Below are 21,649 nucleotides of genomic sequence, written 5' to 3' on the forward strand. Positions count from 1 at the left end.
AGGAGAGTGTGTGCACATGGGGGACAGGAGAGTGTGTGTGTGTGGACGCGAGAGAATGTGTGTGGGTAACGGGAGTGTGTGTGTGTGTGGGATGGGAGATTGTGTGTGGGGCGGGAGTGTGTGTGTGTGTATGGGGGACGGGAGAGTGTGTGGGGGACGGGACCCTCTCACTCTCTCAGCCTCACACACACTCTCTCTCCACCTCTCACTATCCCTCTCTCTGTCTCAGTCCCTTTCTGTGTCTCTAAGGGTGTGTGTGTCTGTGTGTCTTACCTAAGCTGTGGGAGCTTTGTGAAGGGGGCTGTGTTTTCCTGGTAATGCAGCTATAAAAGAAAACACATAAAAGGAAATGATTTAATTGCAACATTGTAAACTGTCTCTTTCTAATGTCTAATGACCACTTCCAGTGCATACTTTAGTCATAATAAGAATGTTACAATTGTCTTACTGAGCAAAGCACATTACCAAAATCTAGAATACCATATACATTATGTTTTGACAGGAGGGCATCATTCCAAGATGTGCAGTCCGGTACACTCCTATTGTACTCTTCTCTTGAGAAATATGGCTTTGAGAGGGGAGAACGGGACATCAATATCAGTGAAAGTTCCAGCCAGCTTTACAAAATCTCAAAGAGCATTTTGGGGTAATAAGAATTACAACAAATCTTTATATCTGACAAAGAGGTCTGTATGCATGAATGAATGCACTGTTCCTGTGCACATTGAATTTTTCACAACACCTACCATAACATTAAAAATGTTCTAACATTTGAACAATATAGCATGATTTGGACATCCTCAGAAATTGGAAGCAAGAGTAGAATGGTGGTATATCAGTCACTCTACTGGCCAGGTTGAAGAGAGAGTTTCCCTTCCCTGCACAGAATTTTAGCAGGGTCTTAAAAACGGCTTGGCACCAGATCAGTCCCCAATGCCTAGACATCATAAGAGAGTTAAATATTTAGGATGGTCAGTGCATCTTTTCAAGTAGTATTGTTAGTCATCATGCAGATTCCTTCAGACACATCCACCCAAAATCGAAATGTGTTTGAGCAAGAGTAGAATTAGAATATGTAGAAGTAAATTCCTTTGGCGGATGTACATTAATATGATAATCATTTTGTGTTGGGAAACTCAGTTCAGTAAATGAATATTCACTTTTGGGAGCTCAGTAAGCATTGTTGACCAGATGTCTGAACTAAGGTCTTAAAGTCTCTAATCGTTCAAAATGGGGGGGATTGTGCAAGTCTTTATCATGGATGTTGGGATTACAGCGGATCACCCATGATTTTTCTAAGAAGGTAGTGAGTTGTCATTCACATATTATAACTCATCAACAATAACAGTAATGGTGAGTTGCAAGTTAATACAGTTCATTTTCTCACCTCTTTGCCATCTGGAATCCTATGTAGACCCCCAAAGGTATTACATTCATTAATTTATTTTAAGAATCAGGCTCCACGTCCCAATTAATGATTCATCATGCACTTGTACATGCAGGTTATTCCATAACAGGGCTTTAGAAAATGTTTAGAAGTCATTCCTTTTTTTGACAGTGCCCTGGAGTTTGTTTCTAGCTATTTAAAGGTTCACTGATGATTTTTTACTTCTTGGTATTTTGCCTGAACTGGTAAATAACCAATACCGCTATTCAAAATCATATCACTTTCTAGTTGCACCCAGTTACTTTTAATCATAAATGCATCTTTTAGGCATTGTGAGGTCCATGAGGCCTTTTTAAAAGGGGAAAGTGCGCAATCACTGAAAAGAAGAAAATGAATGCAGACAGCAGGGATCGCAGTCATTACCACCGATATTTAGTCCCCCTTCAATAGTACAAAGATCAGAAAACATTCTCATAGAATCCAACTAAGCTGGAGATCACAATGGGAAGACCATTGACATGCTTTGACATGAGGGAAGAACACCTTATCAGTTTGCATAACGGGAATGAATGGCATTGTTGCCCACGCTATCCTGTCTGCACAACACAATCAACCATTCTATTGTTCACCAAATCTAAGCAGTTGTGTGGAGATAAGTAATGGACCTCTAAAGTGGATTGGGTCCTCAATAAAGAGTGAAATCTAGTCAAATCAGGCAAACATATCATCTCATCTCACTTCATCTAGCGAACACTAATGTCCCCTGAGCTATTAAATGTGTACTATTGGAGGCCACCAAGGGGTGCAGACAAGATGGACGCCTGAACACCACGATCTAGCCCCTGTCCCGAATACATGCAGAGTAACTGCAGAGTGCTAGACCCGGGAACCACAGGTGTGGAGGCATAGCTTTGCCAAACGTGAGGCAACTATGGCTGGTGGAGAAGGAGAACGGAGCACCGAAAGGCAAGTACCCCCACAGGCAGCAAGTGAACCGGCACGGCCTCGGCCAACACTGTGACCCGAATCGGGAGCCGCATCTGAGAAGGCAGAGTTTTCAAACCCAGAGTGGCGCACACCCACGACGAGCCCCCAAGAGAAGTCACAGACACTGCAGGCAAGGGGCTGCAGCAGTGGTGTCAAGAGCAGCGAAGCCGCAGCGAGGAGGAGCTGAAGCCTAAGCACTGGAAGACACGGTGAGCAAGCCAGAAGAGGCTAGTGAGGGATAGCCCTTGGCCTAGAGGTAGGGCCTGGGTATCAAGATGCGGCCGGCAGCAGCCCCCCCCCCCCAAAGTAAGCCGCAGAGGAGAGCCAGAAGCAGTGACACATAGTGGAGTGGGGGCCCCTTGTGAAGGGCCATGAGTGGAGGGAAAAGCCATAGCAGGGAAGCCTAAAAGTGACGGCGAGGAGCCGGAGCCCACACAAGGGGAGCAAGCCACAAGAATATGGAAGAGGATAGCCCTCTACCTGAAGGCCAGGATGTACGGCCTGCGGATAGAGAGGCAGCCAGCAGCAGGCCCTGCATAGAGCGCGACAGAGGAGCACCAGGAGCAGCCATAACAGCAGTGGCTTACAGTGGAGTAGGGTGACCACTCAGGGGCACAGGCTGAGGGAAAAAGCTGCTGACTCGGAGGAGTGCAAAAACCAGCAGAGGAATCGGCCCCCACAGGAGAGGGGGCACAGGGAAGCACGTGGCCAGAACTAACCCGGGGGTAAACAAAACCCAACCCTAGAGGAGCTGCACAAGGGACCAGAGATCTGGACAGTGAATTGATGTGACGCAATTGAAAGAGGGGACATAAAGTGCGAATCGGAGGCACCACAAACCAGAGTGTATGGTTAAGGAGATTCAAATGGCAAGGAGACGAAAGAGAGGCACAGAGAGGAAGGTGGCCCTGGGGGGAGAGTGATAGCAGAGGGTACAGCGCAAAATACCCATGTTCCACGGAAATTGGCACTATAAAAAGTGACCTTCAGATGATTCTGCAGGAAATTTGCAGAATGCTCACAGACATTGGGGCGAAAGTGGCGGACCTGTCTGAGAAGGTGGTCACACTGGAAGAGCGAATAGAAGATATGGAGGCTAACCAGGCCTCCTCGGAAGTGCTGGAGTCACAGGTAGAAGTCCAACTTCGAGACATTGAGAGGAGAGAGGTGGACCTAGTGATCAAAGTGGACGATATTGAAAACAGAGAGAGGGCAAATAACCTTCACTTCTTTGGGCTGAAAGAAAAGGAAGGGCAATCGATGGCTGGACTTAAGCGGCTGGTTCCAGGAAAAATCCAGGAAATTATAGGAGAGGTCCTAGAAACAAAGGAGGGAGAACGAGTGGCCCTAGATCAGGTACACCGAATGGGAGGTGGCACCAGGGGACCTTGCTCGGTGCTGGCAAAGCTACACTACTATTGGGGCAAGGCTGACATCTTGGAAAAAACAAGACGAATGTTGACCATCGACTACGAAGACTCAAAAGTAGCGATATTTCAAGAGCTCTCTGCACAGACCCTTATAAAATGCAAAAAGTGTGGCCCCCTCATGAGGTGGCTTCACGAGAAAGGGGTGCGATACAGGTGGGGGTACCCTTTTGCACTCATATTCAAACTGGCAGGGGAAAGATACCACCTGGTCCTGGAAGAAGACATCAAAAGGGCCACAGCGGAGTTAACAGGACCCCCACAGGACCAACAGGAGGAAAAAGAGGGCAAAAAACTGTAAGCGGCGAGAACTTAGAGGCCCAATGATGGAATATGGAAGGCGTAAAAACACAAGGGGCCAGGAAATTCAAGAAGCTCAGCACCCCGTCCCCCCAGAAAAGAAGTAACCTGAGGGGGGCCAGGCCTCATGGGGGTCTAGAAGCCCAAGGCTCAGAACCCAGTTGTTTTAGTTCTGTTTGAGCTTCCGAGGGAGGATGTGGGGGGGGGTTTGTGGGGGAGCTGAAGCTATGAAAAAGTCTGACAGTTGCCATGTTACGTTTCAGGTTTCAGGAGGAGGACGACATGGGGGGTGAGGGGGGGGCCATGGATGGATACCCGGGGGAGAAAAGAGCAGAAACCGGCTTGGGGTTGCGGGGGGGGGGGAAACAAGGCCAGGATAGTCTAATCGGGGAAGGAGGGTCAAACTATGCTGCACCTCCACACACGGAGGGAGTAGTAGGGAATGTCGAGAGGGGGATGGAGCGGGGGGGCTACATGCAGGGCCATATCACTTAAATTTGATAGCTGCCCCAGCGGTGGACTGGTGGTCGGCGAAGGGCTGCTGCAGGACCACTTCTGGGTTCATGTATGGAGGTCCAGATTCCGAGAGGCGGGAGGGATACACCTTCTTTTCATCCCCACACAAAACATACTCCAGAATTGATCTCCTACTGGTCTCAAAGGAGCAGGAGGTCATGGTATCATCACTGGAGGTAGAGACAGTGACATGGTCAGATCACAAGATGGTCATGACAGATTGGTGAATAGAAGAGGGAAGGAAGGGACAGCGGCGGTGGAGATGAAATGATGGTCTCCTCCGCGACACAGTATTTCGGGACTTCCTGCAGGCAGAAATCACTCAATATTTCAAAACAAACGACACAGGGGAGACCCAGCCGAAGGTGGCCAAGGCGACGGTGAGAGGCCTTCTTATAGCACAGGGGGCCCGTAAAAAGAGGTAAAGAGCGCTGATAGAGGAGGTTGAGGGAGGAACTGAGGGATATGAGGACAAGGTTAACAAGACCAGGGGTGAGCATGGAGGGATTACTGGAAACCATGCAGGATATAAGAGACAAGTACTACACTCACTCTTGATAGGGGAAGTAGTGAAGAGGATATGTTACACTAAACAAAGGTGTTAGGAAGCGGGAGACCAAGTAGGGATTCGCAAATATGGTCAGGGAATTTAGGGGTGACAGGAGGGTCCACCAGCTGATGGGTGAGGACAGGGGGGAGATGGTCGAACCAAGGGGAAATATCCCAGAGCGTTTTGCAGACTACTATGAAGTATTGTACTCCCAAACAGGAAAATTACAGAAGAGGGAGGTCAAGGAGTACCTGGGCAAACTCCCTGTCCCACAGCTGACAAAAGAAGGAGAAACTATGCTGGAAATGGATATAACCACTGAGGAGGTGAAGAGGACAATAGGCCAGCTGAAGGCAGGCAAGGCACCTGGGGAAGACAGATACACAGCAGGCTTCTACAAGCAGTTCCAAGAAATTCTTGCAGGGCCCATGGTGAAGGTCTTTAACTCCATAAGACAAGCAGAGGATATGCCCCCTACTTTCTGGGAAGCACTCACTCCCGAAGCAGGGTAAGGACGCGACAGACTGGGCCCATATCCATCCTCAACGTAGACGTAAAGTTTTTCACCAGAATCTTGGCTTCCCGCCTGATACACCCAGAGCAGACGGGATTCATTCAAAACAGGCAGGGCTCAGATAACCTAAGGAAAACTGTACACATCCTCAATGACCCTAAGACACAAAGGGAAGGGGCCCTGGTTTTCTCCCTTGACGCCGAAAAGGCATTTGACCAGGGGAACTGGTCCTTTATGGAAGGGGTTCTTCAGGAGATAGGCATGGGAGATCGGTGGATAGGGTCGATCAGGGCCCTGTACCATACCCCTAGAGCAAGAGTGGTGGTTAATGGGGACATATTTAGGACAATAAGGCTGCACGGGGAACTAGGGAGGGATGCCCCCATCACCTTTACAATACGCACTAATCATGGAGCCTTGGGTGATAGGACTGAGAGGATGCAGGGACATAACTGGGGTACACATAGGTGGACAGGAATATAAAGCAAGTCTGTTTGCGGATGACACGTTGTTGTATCTCAAGAACCCACTGTCCTCGCTACTGACCCTTCTACAGGGCCTGGAAGAGTATGGGAAACTATCAGGGTTCCAAGTAAATCTTACCAAGTCAGTGGCATTCCTAAGGGAAATTGGAGTCAGGAGGATAGCAACTGGATTGGGAATTGGGTATTTAAGAAGAGACAAGAGGGCTTTCGATACCTTTGGATAAAAATCACAACAGAGACCAAGAATCTATTTGGGAAGAATGACCTTCCACTATGGAATAAAATAAAGGAGGACATGTGCTGATGGGGATGGATTGGTCTCTCATGGATGGCACGGCTAAACTGTATTAAAATGACACTCCTCCCCAAGCTGCTGTTTTCTCTTCCAGATGCTCCCCACTCCGGTCCCAACCAACTTCCTAGCAACAATACAGAAATCCCTCTTGGGGTTTTTACGAGCAGGAGCAAAACCTTGAATAGCATATAGGGTGCTAGTACTGTCAAAGGAGGAAGGAGGTGTGGGATTCCCAGATCTGGATGCACACTACAGGGTGGCCCAAATGCAGATTATGGTAGACCATCTAGACCCAGAAACAAACAAGCAATGGGCCCACATGATGGACAACGCACTATTGCAGCCGGTGACACTGGGTGAGTGGATGTGCGTTCCACAGAAAGAGATCCCTAGGTGAGTGCAGGAGCAGCCCATCCTGGAAGTGTTCTGGTCGATCTGGAGGGAGGGGAGAGCTACCCGATGGTTATCAACATGGCCCTCCCCCCTCAGTTTTATCTGGGCATCACCCATACGGAAAACCCATCGTAGACCCTACAAGGTTCCAAACGTGGAATGATGCAGGGCTCTTGAGGGCGGGACAGATATGCCATTGGTCCGATTAGAGGAATGCCTGCGGATGAAGGGACTCTCAATCTTTAGACATCTACAGCTCAAGGGGGTCCTGACGAAGCCCAACTGGGGAGTAAACCTATGCCAAGAGCTCACTCCCTTCGAAAAGATATTGCTGCAGGAAACCAATACGAAGGGGCAAATTTCCAGGTTATATGGAGAAATGAGAAGGGGCAAACCCATTGATATATTACCCACACGTAGGAAATGGGCCAAAGATATGGGAGTTGAATTGACCAAACAGAAGTCAGGTCAAATGTGTAGGGGTGTAAAACGGTCCACGTTGTCCCTGCAATATAGGATGGAGGACTTCAAACTGCTACATAGATGTCACTACCAGACGCAGCACTAGCAAAGATGTACCCAGAGGTCGAGGCAAGTTGTTGGCGCTATAAAGGAGCTAATGGTGACTGTTACCACATGTGGTGTGCCTGTCCACTCATTCAGATATATTGGAAAGAGGTCTTGGGCTGGATAAAGCACCTTGATGGGATGCATAGGCCCAGGGAACCTAGCCTACTTTTGTTTGGGGTGCACAACGAGGAAAATGAGGGCGAGGAGGGCCACATGATCCACACTCTACTAGTAGCGGCGACGAGTTGTGTGTCACAAGTTGGCAGAGAGGGAGCATGCCCACAGAAAAAGGGTTCAGAAAGCGAAATCTGTATATGAGTTGTAATATCAGACTCATCTTTTGGACGAAGCACGAACGAATATAGAGGGGACCTGCCTGCCTTTCTTTAACAAGTATGGACGATAATCTGCCCTTGGGATAAAATGTCAGGAGGTGGGGACTTAACGGTTGTGGTAAAGAAATAAGAGAGACTTGATGAACTGCATGTAGGGGGGTAGGGGGATAGATAGGGGAAGAGGAAATCACAGAAATTAAATTTAGAACACAGTGATACTGTTGATGTTTCTTTGAAAAATGATAATACAACATGATTTTCAAAACAATGTTTACTACTGCTACATCCACTAATGTAATATCAACAGACACATGCCTCAATTTGAAAGCCAATGATACCCAGACATATATCAGTGCAAAAATACCATAGGCATCATTCCGACCTACCTAACAACTCTCTGCCTGCCTGACCCACATTCAAGATTGATGCAAGAGAGTTTCAAATGCTTTAAATCCAACATCGAAATACTCACTTGGATATCCCCCATCCTAGTCACAATCCATACAGCCTACCATCCTAAACCACAAGCTTAACTGAGACCACAACTCTGTATAAAGCGTTGACTCTGTTCTAACTGTTTGATCCAAAATCTATGCAGTCACAAATGGTGCCACATAGAGCATTGCACCCAAGGACAAGCCTCCAGCTCTTCACAGCAGACAATAATATAGATCTAGTAACTCTAACTCAGCTACAGCAATGCTGTCAAAACAGGCCTTCCAAGGAAGCAATCAATAAATCAATGACCAGTCAAAAGCCCAAGAAAATGTAGCCATTCAATGTTGACCCCTTCATTGAATCGCCATTGAATAGAGAATCACTTTCAAGCTATTCTATTTGGTTGACGACACTGCAGGCTCCTATGATCTTTGGAAACTATTTAACGATTAAAACCTCAAATTAGGAGAAAGGGCTCCAATCACCCACATTTTGGAAGACGCTATCTACAGAAGTCTGACAGGATTGGTGGGCATAATCATCAACCATTTGAGCCCAAACTGAACACCTGTAGTTTAAAAAAGAAAAGGTAGGAAATGCCAATACTATCATCTTCCAGCATGCGTTTGAATACAATTTTCCAGCTCATCAACACTACGTGAAACGTAATGCACATAAAGAATGTGCATGCATCCCACTTCGAAGGACAGTTTGCATATGTTCAGAGCACACTAAAAGTTAACATCGTTAAATACTATATCACTGCACCTGAGACAGTCTCATGACAGCATGTAAAATCATGTAAATCACTGAAACATATAGATGGAAGTGAAACAGCCAACCTTTGACTTAATCCTTTCAATGTGCTGTTCCACCTCCTCAATGTCATCTGTGTTCTCGAGGCGTTCATATGTTGCACTTCTGGTGCCTTTTATCAGGTTTAAAGGCAATGCTGACATGCCGTAAGCCTATAACAGAATACAAGAGCTGACATGTTGCTATGGTCTTCACAGTGATAATACATTCCAAATACTGGGTAGAATTTTACCATTTCATCTTAATTGCTTTGCATACATTTTGTGACGGAGAACCAAAATTGAGTTTATATTTTAAGTTTTTTGGCTGAGCGAAAACATATAAACACTGCATGCATTCCTAGCACTATGGAGCTTCCTAATCAGAGTTTTGAGTGAGGACACCGTCATATAACACAATGTGATACATCAAGGATGCTCCCTCCTTGGATACCCTTTGGGATGGTGCAGCAGGGCAAGGAGAGTGGGGGGGGGGGGGCAAACAATATAACCCATAACAAAAATAAAACCAGCATTGTCAAAGACGAGAAGTCTGACTTTGTAAATGTAGAGTGCCTATTTTTTGGTTGATTCTTGTACAGTACTTGTCATCGACAATTGAATCATAGAATGACGGAGTCCCCCCCACTTTCTTCAGAGGGCACGCTAATTTCTAGTGACACCACATTCAATTGGTATGTTAATGAGCCCCCCGCCCACACTTTTTTCTGGACTTAACCCCGTAGTATAGCTTTCCTTTAATAAAAGAAAATGACGAAAAAGCAGCCATCACTGCGTCAATTTCAATAACAAGACAGCTGATAAATGATGATCCTGTAGACTAGTGTAATGCCACGGGAACTGTGACGGGCGACAGATTCTTAAACTGTTGGCCCTTTTAAAACATTCCTTCACGTTTTCGATGCACTTGTCAAAAGCTATACAAAAATATGATCTATAAAGTCTGCTCTTTTTGTTCATCTACCAACAAATGTGAACACTGTGTACCTTCCACTTACAATTCGTTTTTATTTGTTTTGCTAAAGCTAAACGCAGTTCTAGAAACGAAGAGCATTTATTCTTTGCAAAACACCGCCCTCTAGTGTGCAATTTCAGTGAAATTGTAAAAAAGCAAGACCCGGGCACGTTCACATTCCTTATATGGCAGGACGAGAGCAGAGCAAAACTGACGATCTCAGTGGCAACACAAACCTCAAGCTTGCACAGGACAATGTACTGCTAGTGAAGCACCAAGCACCGATGAACCTACTCGTTTCCGCTTTAAGCCCATTAAAAATCATATGTACGTCACTGTACAGCACACATTAATGATTATATATATAAATCACATGGCACCTACTACAATATTCAGGTAAACGCTGCATTTGAGCTGCTCTTGTTTTAGAGCGCTTTCATTTTGTCATATAGTTTTTAATTTCACTAACTATACATGTAACGAGCTAGATGTAATTATCATTAAAAACAGCGCATGTGTTCATGATCTCTTTTTTTAACATAACTCATTTATAAATTATTAAATAAGTAGGGAAACTTTACTATTCGTAGACACCCTTCGTACCACTGTTCAGAAAGATGTGCATGTACTGTTTCCGCCCTGTACTGGTCAACTCCGACAGTACAATTTAACGGTATGTTGTTTTAAAATACATCTGTTTTAAAATACATCGTTTAGTCCATGTTTAAGTGCAGACCACTCACGAAGTGCAGAAGTCTGCATTTTGAAGGATACGCCCATGATGTGGTGGCGCGAGTCACGTGATGCCCGTGACGGAGTGATGCAACTCAGTCACAGTGAATAAAAGGGGATTTTCTGTGCATGCGCAGGAGTGTGCAGGTGGAGCCCCGACGGAACGCACATGTGATTGTCTCTCTGTCTCTCTCACAATTTTCGGAGAAAAAAGAAAAAAAGGAGATTGTTTTCTTCCCTCGTTTCTCCCAATGCTTGATCTGTTACTGGGAAAGTCCTGGCTCACGGTTGCGCTTTGTTGCAGCCCTTGCTTGGAGGAGAGGTGCCTGTGCGAACAGCATGAAAACACAGTGCGCAATTAAACACCAGCGTAGGGAGATGAACCCGCAGCAGCCCCGGTTGCCCCGGTGGTGGTACATCGCCAACAAGAGCAACTGGCTCCTATACCGGAATTCGATGTTTCAGGGGCGCCAGAGGCCTTGGCCCTAGGATGGAACCTGTGGCTGAAAAACCTGGAGATGTACTTCTCGGCGGTTGGGGAAGTGGATGACCAGGCGAAGAAGTCAACACTACTGTATGCAGCTGGGCCAGCAGTGCTGAAGTTGAGACCTTGAGGCTTGCCGCGAAGAACTCTCGGAGGGACCATTTCATCCCATTAGTAAATTTTGACTACGAGAGGTTCAAGATGTGTGCGACCAAGAAACAGGATGAGTCGCTGGACTCATTACATGGCAGGCTAAGACACCTAGCAACCACGTGCGCATGGACTAGTGAGGAAGAGATGGTGCACAAACAGCTGATTCAGGGATGTGTGTCGGAAACGGAGAAAACAAATCCTGAGGGAGCCGGTACTCACCCTAGTGAGGATCCTTGATATTGGACTATCCTATGGGTTGGCGGACACAAGAGCGTCCCAAAATGGGCAAAGCCATGAAATGGTGAAGTTGGAGGGTGTGTGCGTCCTCGGATGCCAGCAAAGCGCCAGAGGCGGTCGGCGAGGAATGGGGCCCAGGAGAGAAAGGGGGCTGGAAACAGCTCAATGTACATTGTGCGGGTACAACCTCCTGCATGCAAATAAGTGCCCGGCAAAAGGGTACTTGTGTGGGAGATGTGGGTCAGTAGGCCACTTCACGCGCATGGACAAATCCCTGGGGCCGGTTGCCACAATGTAGGGTCCCACCAAAATGAGCACCTTTGCCCAGAGACTCTTCCCAAAACTTGCACAGGTGGACCAGGATGAGGATCAGCAAATGCATGACCCAGACCCCAAGGATAAGGAGGAAGAAGTTTCCTTAATTTCCAGCCTCAGTGACTTGAGGAATAAGAAAAAGACAGCCGAGATGTGCATTTTCAGTGGATGGCTGCGAAATCCCTGTGTTGATAGACACTGGTGCATCAGCGAGTGTAATGGCAGTGGAACATTACGAGGGACTACAAGGTCCACCGCCCCTAAAACAGGAGAAATTAAGGATCTTTACTTTGGACGGCAAACAACTACTTCCCCCAAAAGGGGCCTTTGTGTCAAAAGTGGGGAATGGGCCAAACACCATAAAGGTGAGGTGCTTTGTAACTGACGCCAGCAAAGACACTGTTAAGCTGTGCCACAGCTGAGGCCCTGAAGATGGTCAGCTTTGCGTATGGGGTTTACGTAGAAGACATCCACAAGCTGCTGCAGAGATTTGAGGAAGTATTTGTTGGCGTGGGTAAGTTAAATGGGGACCCTGTCAAGCTAAATATAGATGAATCTATCTGCCCTGTGGCGCTCAAACACAGGAGGGTCCCATTCAATCTCAGGGACCAAGTGGACAAAGAAATTGAACGGCTAGTCGACATGGACATCATTGAGACGGTGGAGGGGCCAACCCCATGGGTGTCACCAATCATGATGGCCTGCAAGCCTTAACAACTGGATTCAGTCCAGATTTGTGTGGACATGCACCTTCCCAACAAGGCCATCAAGAGAGAACGTCATATCACGGCCATCCTGGATGACATCATTGCAGTACTACAAGGGGCGAAGTTCTTCTCTAAATTGGACTTGAGAGCTGGGTATCATCAGGTGGTCCTGCACCCCGAGTCGCGATACATCACAACATTCACGACCCATAGAGGCCTGTATAGATACAAGAGGCTGAGTTTTGGTCCATCGTTGGCCACGGAAGTGTTGCAAAACATTGTGAGGGGAGTACTGGCCGACCTAGCCAGAGTGATTAACATTAGTGACAAGATATTGGTGTTGACCTTGTCCAAAACAGAGCACATGGAGAGACTGGAGAAGACACTTGAAAGGATCCAGTCACTGGGACTGACTCTCGACAAGGAGAAGTGCAAGTTACTTGGCTTCGTATTCCAGCAAGGGGGAGCGTCACCGGACCCCAAGTAGGTCAATGACATCAAGGAAGCAATACCTCCAGAGTCAGTCACTAAAGTCAGAAGCTTCCTCGGTATGGTAACCTACTGCAGACGTTTCATCTGAAACCTAGCGAGACTATCGGAACCACTGCGTAACCTAAGAAAGAATGCTCATGGCAGTGGGGCCCGCTCGAACAGAATGTGTTCTAAGAGATCAAGGCGGCCCTGATGGCATTCTTCAATCCAGCCATGGCATCTGAGATCGTAGTGGCTGCAAGCCCGCTTGGACTGGGAGCAGTACTGACCAAGCAGAACTCAAGAGGAGATGTCCTGCCAGTAGCGTTCACATGCAGGGTGTCATGATCTCTGCTTCCAAAAGGTCAGGGTTTTCCCAACTCCCTTTGAAGCAGATCCATAACCAAGGTTCCGAGTGCCAACCAGTCCCAATTGGGACTTTTTGGACCCAGTCCTGGCGCCAGTGGCACCAGGCTCATAAATATGCCCAGTCCCAGCGCTGGAAGCGCCGGGCTCATAATGCTTGGGTGGACTTACCTGCAGCAGACCATGCTGCTTACTTGCCTGCCAGTTGAGCCTCTGATCCTCTTCTGTTTGGAACTACTTTTCCTGTTGGGTGGGGCTGGAGCCACTCCCTAGATTTAGAACACTGGAACTCTTCTGGAAGGCAGGAACTCTTTTCTTACCAGGAACTCTTTTCTTACTTAGGCGTGGCTGTGGAAGGAGACACCTAAGCACTACAGGAGGCTATTTAAACCACACCCGGTGGATGAATCTTGCTTTGCGTTATTCTGCACCCTCTGCAGCAGGACGCTCATCGTGTCTTCTGCATCCAGTCCTGGGCCTAAGGAAAAAGGCTTACCATCCTGAATCCAGTCTTCAGCAACACCTATAAAGACAAGAAAGAACAGGTTAGCATTCCGGCATCTGAAAGGCAAAGGCTTACCATCCTGAATCCAGTCTTCAGCAACACCTATAAAGACAAGAAAGAACAGGTTAGCATTCCGGCATCGGAAAGGCAAAGGCTTACCTACTCTTCGTGCGCTCCGGAGGTCTTCATACTGCATTCCGGCATCTGAAAGACAAAAGCTTACCAACTTTTCGCACGCACCGGAGGCCTTCAGCGCTGCATCCGCATCTGAAAGACAAAACAAGGTGCGTTTAAAGACATTGGGGAACTTTAATACTCACGTGCCATTACTCCTTTCCACATCTAATCCAGTGGGTATTCCGGCACCCTGCAGCCGCTCCGAACTCGTACCTGCAAAATAAAAAGACAGTTAGAGCGCATCGTGAAGCAGGCAACAAGCGCTTACTCACGTGCTTCCAGGCGCTTCTATTCATCACACGGGCTCCATCTTCAACTCACTTCAGCCCGTCATCCGCCATCGCCGGAACCCTGCAAAACAAGAGACTTCATTACTAAAGACTTTAAAAAGACATTTGAATGACTCGAAACTTACCGTTCGTGCCGTAAACGACGGACAGCAGTCCTCTGAAGTCAAGAGGCCTGCGCTACCTATCCAGTGAAGATATTGGCTACAGCACCCTGCCCCGAGGCAGATGGAGAGCTCGGCATTCACTTACCTAAGGTGAGAGCGTTAACCTTTGGGGTCTACAGGAGAGGAGAAGAGGAAAGAGATAGGGACACCCCAATAACCCCAGTTCATTAACCCCATATTTTCTATCTGCAGACATCTTACTCTACACGTCAGGCATACAGTGCACAGAGGTCCAGCCCAAAGAGCCAACCGGGTGCTACACATCACCTTTGAAGATACGGTAGTCGCCCAGTCAAGACCGGCGCCTCTGCGAGAATCAGGTGAGCGTTACACAGGGTGCTGATAGACACTGAGCAACGATATTCCCAAAGAGAGCAAAGGCGCTGGCTAAACTCTGGGGGTGCATGCACTTCCCGCTCTACATACTGGGAGGGCCAGTGATGATGGTGACTGATCACACACCGCTGCTGCCCATTCTAGCAGGGTCGTCATCAAAGCCCCCTGCACGCATCGAGCGATGGATGCTGGCTCTACTCGAGTATGATGTCTCTCTGATATATCGGCCAGGGGAAAACAATGCCGCTGATTATCTGTCGAGGCACCCTGGGAAGTCCAACGTGGAGGACGCAAACTAGGATGTCGGGGAGCATGTGAAGTTGGTGGTGGAGTCCAATGTACCAAACTCCATGTCAGTGCAGGAAATAGCAGAACACTCTGCTGATGATGAATGCTTCTGTTTACTATGGAAAGTTCTCAGCAAAGGAGACTGGAAATGGGCCCTCATGAGTTTCGACAGACGCATGCAAGAGGCGAAGATCACGCTACAACAACTCTGGAAGGTGAGAAATGAGATGTCCTTCTCCGAGTTGGGACTTCTGTTGAGGGGCCAGAAGATGTAAGACAAGGTTATAGCTCCGGCACATCACGGGCATCAGGGGCTGTCACGATCCATGCCCCTGACCCCCTCGGGTATAAAAGCCCCCTGGCAGCAATGGGGCTAAAGCCCTTCACACTGGCCCCAAGGGCCTTAAAACTCCATCAGAAACATACATGGAGTCAGTCCTGGTGCCTTTGGCACCAGGCTCATTATCAGGAATAAAGCAATACCAGTTTTGGACCTTAATCCAAACATGGAGGCCTATTACACAGCTCAATTCTTTAGAACCAAGCCATGCAGTCTAGTGTTTTGGGTGTGGCTGGGCCTGGAACTACTTGGCCGGGAACTACTTTACCTGGGCTATTTAAACCACACCCAAACAGCAGAACACGCTTCGACTTATTCTGCACTCCAGCAGCGTAACGCTCACAGTGTCCAGCTCCAGCTCATCTGCTTCTCCTGCGGCCCAATCCTGAAGCCCTAGATCCAGATTCCATTAAAAACCTGGAAGAACAAGAACAGCATTAGCATACAAGAACACTTACCTGTGAAGTAACCGGCCTTGAATCCATCCTGTGCTTCGCTTACCTCGCCCATCTCCGGAGTTCGCCGCAACCTGCAAAGGTAAACAAACAAGGACAGCATTAATAACAATTCTTACCTGGGCAAGCAGCGAGTCCTGGCAGCACCCTGCGCTTCTCTTACCTCGCCCATCTTCGGGTTTCACCACAACCTGCAAGGGAGAAGGAACAAGGTCAGCATTAACAAAGCACTTACCTGGGCAAGCAGCGATTCGATCGCTCATCACTCCAGAACATAACCGCAACCTGTACAAAGAAGAGAACACAGGTTAGCAATTAACACCAATAAACAGTGCAGCGCTACGCGCATCAATAACTCACTGTGGTCTTCGCCATCGGCGCGGCAACTCCGGGATCGCAACCATCCCTGTGAAAACAAAAAGGGACATTGTTAGGAAACAGCGTAGTGGTGCAAGACGCCGAGAAGACAGAGAAAACAGGGAAAGAAAGAGACAGAATAAAGACAGAAAAGATATTACAACTCACCTGCAAAACAGCAAGCAGTGTCGGAGTCACAGCCGGTCTGGACCTGACATAAAGGCACAAGGAACAGTGACGCAACTAGGTCCACGGAACGGCTGCATCAACCACGCGCCCCTGCACAGAGACGCAGGACAGAGAGTTCAACAAACAAAAACCTAAGGTGCTACTCAACGTCTGGCACATAACCAAGCAGAGAAGGGTCCGGGATAGCGCTTAGACCTCCATCCAGTATCGTGTGGTGCTCCTGTGGATACCAGGTGAGCGTAACAGGGCCCGCTAAAACCAGGTCACGGCTCAGACTAAAAGTGTGGTTCCCCAATCTGGAACTGCTGGTTGACGACTTTGTGAGGAACTGTGTATGGTGCCAGGCCGCAGCCCCTCCGCAAAATGATCCCCAGATCGAATCGATGCCAAGAGGGACCAAGCCATGGGAGGTGGTGCATATGGACTTTGGCTCGATAGGGAGAGAGACACTTTCTTGTGGCCAATGATGATTGGAGCCGATATACGGAAGTGGAGTTAATCGAGTCAATATCATTCGGCAGAGCAGGTGAGTGCAGTTTGTAAATCCGGCCATTTCAAACTGCGCACCATGTGGAAGGTTCTCCCCTTTATTCCCTATTACTTCCATGCCCATGTGGTAGCAGCACTTGTTCTTAGCACGATCGGTTATTTTAACTCCCTTTACTATGGCCAACCACGGTATCTGATAAATCGCATTCAGTTGCTCCAGAATGCGGCGGCCAGAGAAATTCTGCACGCCCCGGCACAAGCACATATGTCACTGCTTCTTAGACAGCTGCATTGGCTTCCGATTGAGAAGCGGATTTTGTTTAAATCTATGTGCTTGGTCCATCAGGCCTTCTATAAGCAAGGTTTTGAGTACCTTCAATAAAAATGTGTCCATTATGTTCCTGCTCGCCCACTCTGTTCCTAGGCTGCCCTGCTGCTATCAGTTCCTCGTGTCCTGCTGTAATGGACTGGTGGCCGTGCCTTCTCCGTGGTAGCCACAAGGACGTGGAATCAGCTGCCTTGGCCTCTCCGAGCTATTGTCGACCATTTGGCCTTCCGGTGGTCTTTGAAGACCCTCCTCTTTTAGGCATTCATTCTACTCATCCAATTCCTCATCTCCACTGCTTAGCGCCGATGCCCTGTGCGTATGTGCGCTGTACAAATATACATAACACTGACAATGGCCCGCCCTTCCAAGGGGAGAGTTTTGCAACCTTCTTGAGCAAGTGTGGAGACACCGGAAGATCTCCTCTACGGCCCAGAGCTAACAGGGAAGCGGAACGCTTCATGCAGACGCTGAACAAAGTGTTCAGGATAGCTCACAAACAGGGGCAGTCATTGCATCGAGCCCTATACCAGTTTCTGAGGGAGTACAGGTTGACTCCACACCGGTCAATGGGGCTGGACCCCGCAGAGGAAATGTTCCAGAGGTGCCTGCGCGGCCTCCTGCCAGATGGAAAAGACAGAGAACCGGGAGTGATTGATGAAGAGCAGCTGGTCGACGACCGCCGGAGGTGGAACAAGAGGGAGAACAAGAGAACATACAGAGTAGGCTGAGGCCAACCGACATATCACTAGGGGATGAGGTGCTCGTCAGGAACCGGCACCCGGAAGGGAAACTATCGCTGCCCTATGACCCTCAGCCACTGGATGTGGTATGTCGCGGTTTATTATGCTGTCACACTGAACTCAGGGAGTGACTTTCCCCCAATGGATGTGGTGCACAACAAATCACTATGATTTTATTTGGTTCACTATGATTTTATTTGGTTCACTTTGGTAAAGCCTCCAACCCGTCTCGCACACAACCCCAACAAATACCCGGTGCCACCATGAACTAGGATCCAGGCCAGTGAGTATTAAGAAGATATGTATTAATTTATTTATTTAAATAACATTTTTACAAACAGATTACATCTGCCACCAATGCTGTGCCAACACAAGAACAAAATTACTTCTGTTAAGCACCAACACAGAGATATGCAGCGACAATTAATTCCTTTTAAATCACCCACCAATACAGGAAAACAATTCAAGACACACAGTTGTAGAGAAGGAGCCAAGTACCCCCCCTCAACCACTTCGCCCATATTGCCTATATGTTGGGAACCAGAGTGTGAGACATGTGCAGTACCAGTGAAAATACAGACACCAAAGAGAATCCTGGAGGCAAGGTTCCCATTGAGAAAACCAAACCTGCATACAAGACAGTATGAGGGCCATTTGAACAAAATCCTGGAAGAAGCAGGACCAATGAATGGCAAAGAAGAATGGTGATGTCACACAGAGCTGAGCTGACATACATAGAAGAGATGCAGAGACTAGAGAATGAAGATATTTGATAAAGCATCAAGAAAGTATCGAAGATAAGTGACATCTTGGGATCAAGATGAAGAAACTTATGCTACAGAAATTCTGAAGATATATAGCTATTTTACACGTGTACAGATGCAAAGAAACGCAAACAGATGAAGTATTCTTGAGGCTAGCTTTATAGTGAATAGATTATATTATATATTTTGAAGTGAGTAAAGAATGGATGTTTCCACAACGTTTTATAGCAGAGCTGGACTAAAAAAGGAAGGCCTCTTTTCCAGTGTGTCGCAGTTAAAAAAGCAATTGAATTACAGAAACAAATCTCAGAAAGGCGTGACTGGATGAGCCAAGAAGCCAAGGTCTTATCAGGATGGGGTGAGCAGACATTGGATACAAATTGTGTAAAAGAATGAAACTCTTGTTCAGAAGGCATGGACAAAAACAAGGAAGACGTCAGAGGTCTATTAGAAAATAGTATTTTAAATACACTAGGGCTTGATTTTGTGGTCTTCAGTCAAGTGGAAGAATGAAGTTGGACGAACACAATGGTCACACCTACGCATGAGGGCAGAGCGTGCCTTCACTCGCCTGAATTCTCCAGAGCAAAGGAACACTCCCAAGGACAAGTTCAAAGCCTTCATTGACAGCAGACCGCTGAGGTGATGAATATGCTAATTGGTGGGAAGCTATGATTCAAGACTAGCTTACCAGCACCTGGAAGTCCAGTCTGCGTGCTGCTAACATAGGTGGAAAAGTACTAACAGAGGTTAGAGTGCCAACCAATGGTAGCGGGCCGCGTGATTAAGGGTCATATGGTTTGTGTAACCAATGGGACATTATGTATTTAGTGACATTCATAGTGACCTGTTTAAGGGGAGGGCTTAGTTGCCTCACTTGATGTTAAGCAACCTATCACTTTTCTTCATTCTTTTAGACGAATATGGATGTATACTTAGATGTTCCCTCCAGTCCTATCACTTTTCTCAATAGGTTTTTGGAGTTTGCCACATAGGATGACGTTAGTAATATGTAGGTTGACATCATCAATGAAGATTTTTTGCTATAAAAGAACGCTTTTTTTAAAGATGCATTGAGAGATCTTACGCTGAATCGTCCGTTGATCTCCCTGTTTTAGATAATTGATATTAAAACAGTTATCCTTTTGCCAACTACCTGAGTCATTTTGATTATTGAGGTTTGTGTAACTTCTGCATCCCCATTCATCTCAAGGGTATTGCTATCTCATCTTAAAGGGCTGGAAGGCTCCAGTTCACAGTGATTTCTGATTTAAAAACACCATGTTATACCACCTTTCCACTCAGCAACCCTCACCCTCCAAACATCAATTCAGCTTGACTCCTTAGAATGGAAAGCAGTGGCAGGGAGTGGAAATAAAATGGGAAAATCAGATTTTCAGTGTTAAGCACAGACACAACATAGGAGACAGAAAAGCAATGGGAAAACTAGTTCTGCTACACCTAACAACAACAGGCAGGGCGTTGGGGTTTTGGTCAGAGCACAATGGGAAAATCGGGTTTTTGAATTAGAATCACTGAGGCAATGTGAGAAGGAAAAACAAATGGGGAAATTCGTTTTTCCACACAGAAAAAGAACAGGCTTTGCTTTGGGGTTTTGTTCAGGGCACAATGGATACAAAGGGTCACGCAAAGGCACTACCAGGCTTCCCACTTCTGATTTAAAAAGGAGGGGATCAATGGGGAATTTTGTTTTTACACCCAGTGCACACATGTGGAACAGAGCTTTGGGGTTAATTCTTTTGGCAAATCTTTATGTCTATATACCGGCCCACAACACACTGGGAAGAGTTTGTTAGTTTCGAATGCCAACAAACACCACCTGCGATTTCTATAGAGAAATTAACTGATTTACTTTGATTAAATATGCTAGGGATCTACACAGATGAACAAGATATTTTTCTATGGGGAACTAACTAAAACAATGCTTGAAAAATATAGGGCTTACAGAATCTATGGCTTTGGGGTGGTCTTACTTACAGGAGAGGCCTAGACCTAGGCATCAGGGAGCATCAGGGCACCGCTGGGACAGCAAAGTGGGGTCAGTCAAGGATATCCTCGCTTTCCTTCAAGGGGTCCCAGTCAGCTCCTGTCTCCACTACAAGATTTAGGCATATCTGCTGGGATGTTGTTCGCCAGATTTTAGCAGCAAGTCGCCTCTCGGAATTATTGGAAGAAGTCCACCTCTAATGCTACTTATAGTTTTTTTTTTATTTATTGTGCTTTAGCCAATGTTTTTTGACTTTTTACACATTTTAAGACAAATACAAATTATTTAAAACAATTTACACAATAGAAATTAAGCACATAAACGACGGTAAAAGAAAAAAAAATCAATCATACATTTGCATCTATCATCAAAGTTCAGTTCTTACTAACCGTCCAAATTTAGATCTCTTAAAACTCTGACCACTTCTGAGGTCAGAAATATTTAATTACCAGATGATAGTCTAAGCCAAAATTCCTCTGTGTCCAACCATCTAACATCATGAACAAATCTTCTCAGTCTAACAACTTTCACATCCCTTGTACCCAAACACCTAGATAAAAGATGTTTTATCGTCTGATGTTCATTAGCATCACATTTATCACACCAGTTATCAGATAAGGCTGAGTCTCTGACTGACTGAATTTCCAAAGTGGGGAGTATGTTGAGTCTGAATCTCAAAAAAAGATCCCTTGATCTCAGATCCGGATATTTGGTCAAATAGGGGGGCAGAATCGCCCTTTTTTTTTTACCCATAATAGAGAAAGATTGCAACAAGTTTGCCCTTCTC

At 46.8% G+C, this 21,649-nt stretch overlaps 1 protein-coding gene across 2 annotated transcripts in view; it reads right to left on the reverse strand.

Annotated features, from left to right (window-relative positions):
• LMBRD1 (LMBR1 domain containing 1) overlaps positions 1-21,649 on the reverse strand; it is a 1,758,308-nt gene that overhangs the window by 675,923 nt on the left and 1,060,736 nt on the right. For both annotated transcript variants that reach the window (XM_069606201.1, XM_069606202.1), the window contains one exon: positions 9,040-9,165. In XM_069606201.1, coding sequence (XP_069462302.1) covers positions 9,040-9,165 — 126 coding nt within the window. The remainder of the gene's footprint in view (positions 1-9,039; positions 9,166-21,649) is intronic.

The sequence above is a fragment of the Ambystoma mexicanum genome, chromosome 4p, assembly GCF_040938575.1.
Source record: "Ambystoma mexicanum isolate Mex_15411 chromosome 4p, UKY_AmexF1_1, whole genome shotgun sequence".
NCBI lineage: Eukaryota > Metazoa > Chordata > Amphibia > Caudata > Ambystomatidae > Ambystoma > Ambystoma mexicanum.